The sequence below is a fragment of the Chlorocebus sabaeus genome, chromosome 25 (genome assembly GCF_047675955.1).
Source record: "Chlorocebus sabaeus isolate Y175 chromosome 25, mChlSab1.0.hap1, whole genome shotgun sequence".
Classification (NCBI taxonomy): domain Eukaryota; kingdom Metazoa; phylum Chordata; class Mammalia; order Primates; family Cercopithecidae; genus Chlorocebus; species Chlorocebus sabaeus.
Window position 1 is genome coordinate 27697025 of NC_132928.1, and position 12782 is coordinate 27709806.

Genomic DNA, 12782 nt, shown 5'->3' on the forward strand with positions numbered 1-12782 from the left:
TAGCTGGGACTACAGGCGCCCGCCACCTCGCCTGGCTAGTTTTTTTGTATTTTTGTAGTAGAGACGGGGTTTCACTGTGTTAGCCAGGATGGTTTCAATCTCCTGACCTCATGACCCACCCGTCTCAGCCTCCCAAAGTGCTGGGATTACAGGTTTCAGCCACCGTGTGCGGTCTTATATAAACATTTTATTTATACTTTCGAAATCAGCCTATTAGCTGTAGGATTTAAAGTTCCCTTATAGTTTTACTGTATTAGCCTCTTTTCAATCAACAAATATTTACTGAATGTTGCTTACCATGTCCAAAATGATACAATTGTTAAAAATACATTGTCTAGGACCAGGCACTGTAGCTCACGTCTGTAATCCTAGCACTTTGAGGGGCCAAGGCAGGCAGATCACCTGAGGTCAGGGGTTCAAGAGCAGCCTGGCCAACATGACAAAACACCATCTCTACTAAAAATGCAAAAAAATTAGCTAGCCGTGGCATTGCGCACCTGTAATCTCAGATACCTGTAATCTCAGAGAGGCTGAGCCATGAGAATCACTTGAACTTGGGAGGCAGAGGTTGCAGTGAGGCGAGATCATGCCACTGCACTCCAGCCTGGGTGACAAGAGCGAGACTGTCTCAAACAAAAACAAAACCACAACAACAAAAATTATCTAAATCTTTACTTTTGTTTATCTTTAGAATGGCAATAAGTTACAAGGCAATAAAACATTGTTTCTCTATGTTAAAAGAACCTAATATAGAAACAAGGCACTTAGCAGTACTCAGTAAGTGGTTCTTCTTTCTTTCTTTCCTTTTTGAGATGGAATCTCACTCTGTTCCCCAGGCTGGAATGTAGTGGCATGATCTCGGCTACCTGCAACCTCCGCCTCCCAGGTTCAAGCAACTCTCCTGCCTCAGCCTCCCGAGTAGCTGGGAATACTGGGAATACAGGCACCCGCCACCACGCCCAGCTAATTTTTGCATTTTTCGTAGAGATTGGGTTTCACTATGTTGGCCAGGGTGGTCTTGAACTCCTGACCTCAGGTGATCTGCCTGCCTTGGCCTACCAAAGTGCTGAGATTACAGGCGTGAGCACTGTACCCAGCCAATAAATGTTTTTTTCTTAACTTAAATGTTTTATTTTAAATGTCTTATAACCGTATTATTTGTGTTGGCTTTCCAAGGTCCACAATGACCAGTGAAACTGTGGGCTTTAATCTCAGATCTGTCCACAGACTTTTTGATTTTTGGTTCATAATGTTTGATTCCAATACTACCCTGCTCTGACCAAACTTCTAAAGAGCTGATGTGGAACCTGGCTTTGGTCAGTTCTCAACTCCTTAGACTAGCTTTTGGATCCATCCCTCGACCAGCATTTATCTGTCCTCTCCCTCCCTCCATTTCCCACTTCTATTCTAAGGGTTTATAGTTACTTTGCCCCTCTAATGAACTTGAAACTATACAGTATGGTAAAACATAGAGTTTGCATCATCTGTCTACATCATACTGGATCTTGTATGCCATGCTAAAGGAGGTTGAACTTTATTTTGGAAGTTGGTGTTTCTTTAACTTGTGTTACTCCTAACACCTAATCTCTTTACCCTAAAGTCTCCAGGGGAAACTGATGTCCCAGGAAAATATTATATATTTATCCGTGGCTTCCTATACTGCCTGATATAATACGACTTTCTTCTGAAGTACCTCTATCTCAAGTTTGAAGAGAATAACTGGGAGCCACGAATGATTTTTTTTTTTTTGAGATGGAGTCTCGCTCTGCTGCCAGGCTAGAGTGCAGTGCCATGATCTCGGCTCACTGCAACCTCCAGCTCCTGGGTTCAAGTGATTCTCCTGCCTCAGCCTCCTGAATAGCTGGGACTACAGGCATGCACCACCACATCCAGCTAATTTTTTTTTGTATTTTCAGTAGAGATGGGGTTTCACCATGTTGGCCATGATGGTTTTGATCTCCTGACCTTGTGATCTACCCGCCTCGGCCTCCCAAAGTGCTGGGATTATAGGCGTGAGCCACTGCGCCTGGCCGTCATGAATGATTTTAACAGCAGGAGCAAGAAAATCAGTTTTCTATTTTAGAAAGATCAACTTGACAGCTCAAATAATATGGTCTGCAGAAGTGTGAGGCTGCAGAAGATCAATCAGGAAGCTGCTGCAGTAATTCAAGGAAGAGAAATAGCACAATCAGGGTAGTAGCAAGGGAAGACTGGAAGGAAGAGATGAGAGGCCAAGGAACCAAGATCTAAAAGGCAAATATCTGAGATCTCTACCTTCATTAAAACAGGGAATACAAGATGTTTAAGTTCAAGATCTAAAGTTACAAGATTTCTACCTTTAATAAAAAGGAAAATACTGGTAGGACAGGCCTGAAGGTGATAACAAGCTCAGTAGTAAATGTGTTGATTTTCAGGTACTTGTAAGATATCTATCCTGGTATGGATAGTAAGCAATGAATACATTAGTTTGTAGCTCAGGAGAAAGTTTGACATACATTTGAGTTAAAAAATGTGAAACAAGTATAATTATTTGTCAATAAGTATCTTGTTTCAGAGATTATTTAAGGGAGTTTGCAATGATACATAAACTATGACATGAAGGAATAAATTAAAACTGGGGCTAAGGAAAAAAAGAAAAGCAACGGTGGAATGCTTATCATTAAAAGGTTACTAGTGACATTAGAAAAGACAGCTGCAGGCCGGGCGCAGTGGCTCACGTCTGTAATCCCAGCACTTTGGAAGGTGGGAGTGGGCGGATCACCTGAGGTCGGGAGTTGAGACCAGCCTGACCAACATGGAGAAACCCCATCTCTACTAAAAATACAAAATTAGCCAGGTGTGGCGGCATATGCCTGTAATCCCAGCTGCTGGGGAGGCTGAAGCAGAATTGCTTGAACCCAGGAGGCGGAGGTTGCTTTGAGCTGAGATCGTGCCATTGCACTCCAGCCTGGGCAACAAGAGATAACTGTCTCAAAAAAAAAAAAAAAAAAGAAAAGAAAGAAAAAAAAAAGGAAAAAGAAAAAGAAAAGAAAAACAGTTCCAATAACGTGACAGGGACATAAGCCAGTCTGCAATTGGCTGGTAAACTAAATAGGAAATGACCAAATGGAAACTCTTTATTGAAAGATAGCTAACGATCCATTCATAGGACAGGTCTTAACCGGGATCCACAGATAGGCTTCAAGGAATTCAGTGTTTGACAATGAACATAAAATTTTCTAAACATATATGAGTGTCCATTTCTCTGGTCTGAATATCCATAGCTTTTGTCATCCTTCAGAGAGACCTGTTACATCTCTCAAGAAAACCACTAAACCACTACCCATGTGGTCCAAGAGATATGAACATTAAAAATAAAAGTTTTCTTCACAGTTCTTCTGATTATAAAAGTAATATAAACTTGTTGAAACAAACAAAATGTTTTATATATATAACAGAGAATGAAAGTTCTTTGTACTCTAATCTCCCCCAGAGAGAATCAAGGTTGATAAGTATGCCTGATAGGTACTTCCGTCTACCTAAAACACTCTGGAAAGTAATGGGTTTATTTTACCCAAAGTACTTTCACATTCATACCAAGCTCCTCTCACAGCTTGCAGCTGCAAACATTTCCATAAAATTACAACACAAAGTGGACAATTCTCCAATGAAATCAAGTTTCACAAAGGTCAGAAGCTATACAGGCAGTGACCACAGGTACACACTCAGAAAAACCCTTAAAATAATATTCATGACTTAGGCAGCCAGGGCTCTCTCTTCTCAGACTTTTACAATGGTCTTAGAGCTTTCTGAAATGCTATACTTAGTTTGCCTCTTAAGATAATACTTCTAATTATTTTAGAGCCAAAGTTCTGCTTCACCTAGATTGAAGTAGAAAAAGATGGGACTCTGTTTATGGTCATAACATTAAGCATTTAATTAAAACAGGCATGAATGCTTTTAATTAAAACAGTTTAAAGCATTTAATTAAAACAGTTCATGAATGCTTTCTAATGACACATAACACGGCATCTCAAAAGGTACTCCTCTGCCTTAAAAGGTATGACAGGGCAGGCACATGGAAAATAAATTTTGTGTTGGTAGTTTTAGGATTCAGTTGAGATGTTTAAGTTTGAGACTAAAATATTCCTTAAAACAATGGTCCTTCTAGTCTGTGTAGGAATATAAATAAATGACTTTTGATCCATTAGTAACACTAGCCTTAAAAAAGACAGTAAAACTGGGAAAAAATAAGCAGTGTTTCTAGGTCACATTATCCCAGATTTGGTTTCTAATATGAATATAATCAACCAACAAAACGATGTGGACTCTAATCCTGCCTCTATCATTCATCAATTGTGCAACCCTGTGCAAAACATTTTTCTCTCCAAGCCTCAGGTTCTTTAGCATTAAGAGAAAGGGAGTTGCCTAGATGATTCCAGAACTGGAGTGAATTTAAAGAGGAAGAGGAGCAGAAAGAAACAGGACATCTTCTGGACTCATAAAATCCATGTCCCTAGCATGGTTTCTTTCCCTGTCCTTCCAACATTCACCCTGAAGGAGATCATTAGCAGGGATTTCCAAGCAACATAATTCATTGGAAAACTGTGATTTGGTATATCTAACCTGAGCAACTTTCCCTTAAGATAGTTATCACCCTAGGGTAGCATACTCACCCCCAGATGGCTCTCACTGCAGAAATTCGAACTGACGGGGGCTGTGTCTCGTGAAGACCACTAACTGTTGCCTGTAGGAACTGCTGGATCAGTTCAGGGGACATAGCAACAGTGAATCGACTGGCAGCCCAAAGTGCCCGGCCCAAGAGGAAAGGAGACACTGGGAGAAAGACAGAGCAATTAGGGGCTGGAAAATGAAAATTCCTATTACTTGTCCTTTCTCTTTCCCACATTCATTCCAAAAATTTTTTTTTTTTTTTTTTTTTTTTTTTTTTTTTTTTTGAGATGGAGTCTCACTCTGTCACCCAGGCTGGAGTGCAATGGCGCAATCTTGGCTCATTGCAACCTCTGTCCCCCCAGGTTCAAGCAATTCTCCTGCCTCAGCCTCCTGAATAGCTGGGATCACAGGCACCTGCCACCATGCCCAGCTAATTTTGTATTTTTAGTAGAGATGGGGTTTCTCCATGTTGGTCAGGCTGGTCTCGAATTCCCGACCTTAGGTGATCTACCTGCCTCGGCCTCCAAAAGTGCTGGGATTACAGGCCTGAGCCATGGCGCCCAGCCCACTTAATCTTCTAAATGCCATCTCCATTGTTGTTTATTCCCACTTTTGGACCACTCTTTTTTTCATTTTTTCTTGAGATGGAGTCTCGCTCTGTCACCCAGGCTGGAGTATAGTGGCACCATCTCAGCTCACTGTAACCTCTGCCTCCCAGGTTCAAGCGATTCTCCTGCCTCAGCCTCCTGAGTAGCTGGGATTACAGGTGCATGCCACCACGCCTGGCTACTTTTTGTATTTTTAGTAGAAACGGGGTTTCACCATGTTGGTCACGCTGGTCTCGAACTCCTGACCTCAAGTGATCTACCCGCCTCGGCCTCCCAAAGTGCTGGGATTACAGGTATGAGCCACCGCGCGCGGCCTTGGACCACTCTTAAAACTTTAATTATAGCTCTGATCATGTCATTCTTCTATTTAAAATCTGTCAATGAATTCCATAGTCCACCAAATAAAGATTACCCTAGTCATCATGTTATTCAAGGCTCCCTAAGATCAGTGACTCTAGCATTACCTATGATTTCCCTTTATGGTTTCCAAACTCAAGTACACATCCCTCCTTAGCAACTTACATCTTACTCTCCCAGCTCTCTGCCTTGTTCATATTGCAAGCCAACATATTCACCTCCTTGCATTACTTATTTATTCATCTCTTAGGCTGAAGCAATCCTAACTATCTCTGTGCCACAGTAATTCTGTCTTTAGTGTTCTTACATGTTATATATATTGTTTGATAGTCTAGCCACTAATTTAAGGATTACTACCCTTGTTTACTATAAGCTGCTGAGGAGAGACTATTCTTATTCAGCTTGTCACAGGGCTTAACTTGGTTACTCACACAATAAACATCCTGTTGACAGAAAACATTGAACAGAACCTAATAAACTGTGCCAAACAATTATACAATACAGATGCTCCTCTGCTTATGATGGGGTTACTTCCTAATAAACCCATCGTAAGTTGAAAATACTGCAAGTTAAAAATGCACTTAAATTTAATACTGAACATCACAGCTTAACTGAGCCTACCTTAAACATGCTCAGGACACTTACATTAGTGTAAAGTTGGGCAAACTCATCTAACACAAAGCCTATTTTATAATAAAGTGTTGAATATCTCATATAATGTATTGAATACTGTACTGAAAGTGAAAACAGAATGGTTGTAAGGGTACTTGAAGTATGATTTCTACTAAATGCATATGGCTTTGGCATCACTGTAAAGTTGAAAAATCGTAAGTCCAATCACTGTGAGAAACTGTTTATAACTTTATATAATGTACAGAAGCAGTTCCCAAAAGGATGGTCCAGAAATTCCCTAAAGTTAAAACTATTTTCAAAGTAATACAGAGACATTAGTTTTTTCACCTTCATTCTTTCTTTCTTTTTGAGATGGAGTCTCGCTCTGTTGCCCAGGCTGGAGTGCAGTAGCACGATCTTGGCTCACTGCAACCTCCGCCTCCTGGATTCAAGCAATTCTCCTACTTCAGCCTCATGAGTAGCTGGGATTACAGATGTGTGCCACCATGCCCACCTAATTTTTGTATTTCTCAGTAGAGATGGGGTTACACCATGTTAGCCAGGCTGGTCTTGAATTCCTGACCTCATGATCTGTCCACCTCAGCCTCCCAAAGTGCTGGAGTTACAGGCATGAGCCACCAAGCCCAGCCTCGCTTTCATTTTTTTTTTTTTTTTTTTTAATTTATTTTTTTGAGACGAAGTCTTGCTCTGTTGCCCAGGCTGGAGTGCAGTGGCGTGATCTCGACTCACTACAAGCTCCGCCTCCCGGGTTCATGCCATTCTCCTGCCTCAGCCTCCCGAGTAGCTGGGACTACAGGCACCCACCACCACGCCCGGCTAATTTTTTTTTTGTATTTTTAGTAGTGACGGGGTTTCACCGTGTTAGCCAGGATGGTCTCGATCTCCTGACCTCGTGATCCGCCCACCTCAGCCTCCCAAAGTGCTGGGATTACAGGCATGAGCCACCACGACCAGCCACTTTCATTCTTTCACAAGTATACAGTAGTGTAGTTTTGCAGAGGTTATGTGATATGTGATATTCATGGCTCTGACAGCCAGTGGAATACATGTTTCCATTTCTTTTATTTTAAAAACATCTTTTAATTTTTAGTATAGTAAATATTAATAAATCAAAGCCACATAAAAATGTCTTTTAAATTGTTGATAATTTGTAACCAGAAAGTTTCAGAATGGTTGGAGTAGAAAAGGTTTTAGCTACAGGCAGGATTAACAAATGATATATACTGAGCCTTTTTCCAGTCTAAATGACAAATATTCTAAAATTTCCAAAGTCTTTGAAAAATCTTTGCTAGGGTAAACTCTACAAGAAATGTGTTAATGGGCTTCAGAAATCTTTCAATGTAATTATGGGATGCCTACTCAAGGCACTTGTAGGATACAAAACATTAGACATGACTTCTATTCTCAGAGACCTTACTAGTAGGAGTAAGAAAACATATTCAACAATGCAGCATATGACAAGTACAGAGTGAAACAGGATATTCCCAATGGATCTGAGCTCTGGATGTACAACCATTTTAATTTGTGATTCAGAGAATGGAAGTGATGGAGTGAGATACCCAATAATAGATTACCTATTTAAAATCACAGAGCAGAACATTTTCAAATGACGTAAGCTACTCCCAGAACTATCCTATGGAGAGGAAGTAAATGGACTGAAAACGGAGCAAACAATACCAAACATTCTATGATTTAGGTACTGAGAGAGAAAGCAAAGGTAGTGTTTTGGGATGGGGATCTGGCTCCAAGGATGAGAAAAGGCATGGCATGGCAGAAGCAAGTAGCAGAAAATGCCACACAGACAATGATTCTTAGCTACTGCTCTGTATTGTGGAAGAAATCGGTCTAATATTAAAGGGCTACTTTTTTTTTTTTTTTTTAACTGAGTCTTGATCTGTCACCCAGGGTGGAATACAGTGGTATGATCTCATTTCACTGCAACCTCCGCCTCCTGGGTTCAAGTGAGTCTCCTGCCTTAGCCTCTTGAGTAGCTGAGATTACAGCCTCCCGCTACCACACCTGGCTACTTTTTATATTTTTAGTAGAGTTGGGGTTTCGCCAAGTTGGCCACGCTGGTCTTGAACTCCTGACCTCAGGTGAGTCATCTGCCTCAACCTCCCAAAGTGCTGGGATTAGAGGCATGAGCCATCACACCTCGCCTACTTTTTTCTTTTTAAGACAGACAGCTAACATGGAATGAGAATGGAACACTTTAATTATTTGGATATTGGCCAAAAATAAAGTTTGAGAAAAATGACAGGAAACAAACAGGAAGAATGTGCCTGATACAGAATGCTTCAACAATGGGAGCAGAACTCGATAATTCTGAAGATACAGCACCAGATTTGCAATCCATTCAAATGCCAAAAACAACCACAAATGGGAATGCCAATTTGGGAAGAAACATAAACATCATGGAAGAATTATGAACTAGGCAATATTAGATTGTTATTAGGTGAAGCTTAAGTCAAGGTCTCTGGGCTGTTTTAGAGGTTTGGATGAGTTCAAGCTGTAGGGTGCAAACAATTTTCACCCAAAGGACACAAGAATATCTGGCCTACCAGTATAAGTGAACAATATAACCAAGTTAATGACAGGTCTAAAAAGCTTCTAGCATCCTGGCATGTGCTGAAACATACCTGAGAGGTTGAGGTCTGCAAGGATGACATTGGTCAGGAACCCATGCATGTCAAAATGAATCCTGCCATTTTTCACACTGTCAGTGATGATGGCCTTCACTGAGCCTAGGGCAAGCATGCATGCCTCATGGATCTTCCACCTGTGAAAGGATACTACAGCCTAGTAAAACATACTACACTGCCAAAAAAGATAAATATTTGAGGAAAGAAGACTCAGAAAAGGGCACTCCAGCACAATCTCTTCCAAAAGAGTCATTTATCTTAAGCCCTTCCATTCTAACCTACAGCTGAAAACAGAGTAAAATTTTAATAAGAGATTAAATCTGTTATTAAATTAAAACCAGATTTTCAAATTAAGATAAAAATAAATCCATCCTTTCAAGACTTTTTAAGAAGGGGTAAACAAAAGCATCTTAACTAACTAGTGGCTCACTCTTACCAGTGCTCAGTGCCACTGTTTTTGGTTTGCTCGGCTTCTTGTAAATGTCGAGTAGCTGCAGCAGCCAGGGCTGCTGCACTTTCATTCTGGAAATCTGTGGCCACAGCCTACGGAGAGAGAAGAGCTAATAAATCTGTTTGTGCCCATTAAATGCATTTTATTTGTAAATTGCTTTAGTCATGACTGTTAGAAGTGATTGGTTCAAGCTCTTTTACATACATGTGCAAACCCCAATTAATTGTATTTAAAATGTTATACCAGTAGGTCAGGGTCTCTAATGAAATTCAAGTAATATCTGTATTCTGTAGTGCCTAGGCATTGTAAGACTAACCAGTTGGGCCGGGCACGGTGGCTCAAGCCTGTAATCCCAGCACTTTGGGAGGCCGAGATGGGCGGATCACGAGGTCAGGAGATCGAGACCATCCTGGCTAACACAGTGAAACCCCGTCTCTACTAAAAAAATACAAAAAAACTAACCGGGCGAGGTGGCGGGCGCCTGTAGTCCCAGCTACTCGGGAGGCTGAGGCAGGAGAATGGCGTGAACCCAAGAGGCGGAGCTTGCAGTGAGCTGAGATCCAGCCACTGCACTCCAGTCTGGGCAACAGAGTGAGACTCCGTCTCAAAAAAAAAAAAGACTAACCAGTTGGCTTCTTTGGCTATATTCCAGCAGAGTATAAATGAGCAATAATAGATGTAGCTTTGGATGACAATGGACCAAATATTTGCTCTCCTGGAGCCTGATCATAGAAAAATAAGTCTAATCTACTAATTGGAACTGAATATAATCTTTCATAGCTCCTTAGAAATACTAAATGATAATGAGAAGTGATTCATCAACAGAGAACAAATCTCCTACCCAACAAGAAGTAAGTGATAGTTTCTTCTTAGTATTTCAGCCTAGAGACAACTCTATGCTCTAGTTCGAAGAGGCAAAGAAAATATAAGCAGGTATTTGGATGTTCATATTTCAGCAATCTGTTTTGTTTTGTTAGGTTTGCCAACCTTTGGTCTGTGCTACAGATTCTTGTTGAAGAGTGAATTAAACTGAAATGTTTTTTTTTTGAGACTGAGTTTCACTCTTGTTGCCCAGGCTGGAGTGCAATGGTGTGATCTTGGCTCACCACAACCTCCGCTTCCCGGGTTCAAGCAATTCTCCTGCCTCAGTCTCCTGAGTAGCTGGGATTATAGGCATGCACCACCAAGCCCAGTTAAATTGTATTTTTAGTAGAGATGGGATTTTTCTATGTTAGTCAGGCTAGTCTCGAACTCCTGACCTCAGGTGATCTGCCTGCCTCGGCCTCCCCAAGTGCTGGGATTACAAGTGTAAGACACCATGCCTGCCATAAACTGAAATGTTCTTGATTCAACTACCCTTATTCCATGGAACACTTAATCCTCTATACAATTCTCCCCCGCACCCTGGCCCTATGGTCTACACAATTCTTATATCTAGTATTTAGTTGTAAGTTAGAACCAATAGCAATCATTTTAGAATTTCTGAGTCTCAAACTTCATTTCAGAAACTCTCTTGCATCCCCAATAAAGTCTGAGATAAAGTCACCCAACAACACTGCTCACCTTGGATTGTCTAGAAAAAAGAAAAGCTCAAGTGACTGATTAAAATTATGTGGTTGAAGTATCAAGGTAAACTTACCAGCAACAAGTCTTGAGCTGCTATTCTAACAGTATAGGAGAATGTATCATCATCTTCATCTTCTACAAACTGTTGGGGGTTGGCTGTCCATACTTTAATCTGAAAAGATCAAATTATATCTTTGTGATGCTGCCGAACTGATTCATAGCTTTTCATCAACAGATACAGGAAGATTTCAAGCTATTATCCTGAACAAAACTCTAGCCTTTTGCTGGATACAATGGCTCACAACTGTAATCCTGACACTTTGGGAGGCCAAGGTGGGAGAATTGCTTGAGCCCAGGAGTTTGAGACCAGCCTGGGCAACATGGTGAGAACCCGCCTCTACAAAAAAATAAAAAAGTCAACTGGGCATGGTGGCATATGCTTGTGGTCCCAGCTACTCAGGAGGCTGAGGCAGGAGGATGGCTTGAGCCTGGGAGGTCAAGGCTGCCATGAGCTGTGTCTACACCACTGCACTCCAGCCTGAGCAACACGGCAAGACCCTGTCCCAAAACAAACAAACAAAACAACAACAACAAAAACCGAAACAAAAACTCTAGCTTCAAAAATCTTTTCTTTTTGATGTAGAGAAACAAATACTATCAAGTAGCAAGGTAGGTAGCAATGGCTATTGCTCTCTTTTAGAATCTGGCTGATTACTAGCTCCCTGCCAATGTCAACCAGCTGTCACTCTTTGACAGATCGATTTTCTGAACAGATTAAGTCTGATGGACTATTTACTGTGAAAATTATGTCAATTCTTGTGCTGTTTTAAACGAGGCATTACCTAATTTTTCAACGTTCTTTGCTGGTTTTGATGACCCACCATCAGGCTAACGGTCTGATCATTACATTTTACTATAGGGAAGGAACAGATTCTCCTAAAAATCAGGGTCTTAGGTTAGTGGTCCTGTGAGATTTTCTAATGGCAAAAGTGGGCCAGGCACAGTGGCTCGTGCCTGTAATCACAGCACTTTGAGAGGCCAAGGTGGGCAGATTGCTTGAGCCTAGGAGTTAAGAGACTACTAGCCTGGGCAACACAGTATAGTACTTTTCTGCAAAAAAAAAAAAAAAAAAAAAAAATTAGCCAGGTGTGGTGGTGAACTCCAAAACTTTGGATTTGGCAATAAAATGATGTCAAACCTTTCCCAGAACTTCACATGAAATTATTCTTCTTGGGGCCGGGCACGGTGGCTCACGCCTGTAATCCCAACATTTTTGGGAGGCCGAGACGGGTGGATCACCTGAGGCGGGGAGTTTGAGACCAGTCTAACTAACATGGAGAAACCCTGTCTCTACTAAAAATACAAAATTAGCCGGGCATGGTGGCACATGCCTGTAATCCCAGCCACTCGGGAGGCTGAGGCAGGAGAATCGCTTGAACCTGGGAGGTGGTGGCTGCAGTGAGCCAAGATCATGCCACCGCACTCCAGCCTGGGCAACAACAGCGAAACTCCTTCTTGAAAAAAAAGAAATTATTCTTCATTATTCTTCTTGTGTCTACTTTTAGAAATAAAGTGTTCACTTGACCAAGACCTCACATTCTTTAAGTTGCACTTTGCAAATACAAGATGGTAACTGTCTCTCAAATATTATTTACCTGCTCCTCAGTGATTTGCATGTACAGGATAATATAATAAATCAATTCAGGCAAGGCTTTCTTAACAGTGCTTTTGAATTTGCTATTTTCTAGTAGAGCATGGACAAATTCAAAAATGCTAAAGACGAGATTTTCAAAGCCCAGGACTTCACCTGCAGGAAATGCACAAGAGAAGAAATTAATGACAAGAAAGCAAAAGGAAAGCACACATGCTGAA

The 12782-nt window shown here is 41.2% G+C and overlaps 1 protein-coding gene across 2 annotated transcripts in view; it reads right to left on the reverse strand.

Moving 5' to 3' along the window:
- Positions 1–12782, reverse strand: part of IPO9 (importin 9) — a 55683-nt gene that overhangs the window by 14652 nt on the left and 28249 nt on the right. For both annotated transcript variants that reach the window (XM_007988964.3, XM_007988965.3), the window contains exons 10-14: positions 12566–12717; positions 10984–11082; positions 9330–9436; positions 8891–9030; positions 4656–4815 (exon numbers count right to left, since the gene is read on the reverse strand). In XM_007988964.3, coding sequence (XP_007987155.1) covers positions 4656–4815; positions 8891–9030; positions 9330–9436; positions 10984–11082; positions 12566–12717 — 658 coding nt within the window. The remainder of the gene's footprint in view (positions 1–4655; positions 4816–8890; positions 9031–9329; positions 9437–10983; positions 11083–12565; positions 12718–12782) is intronic.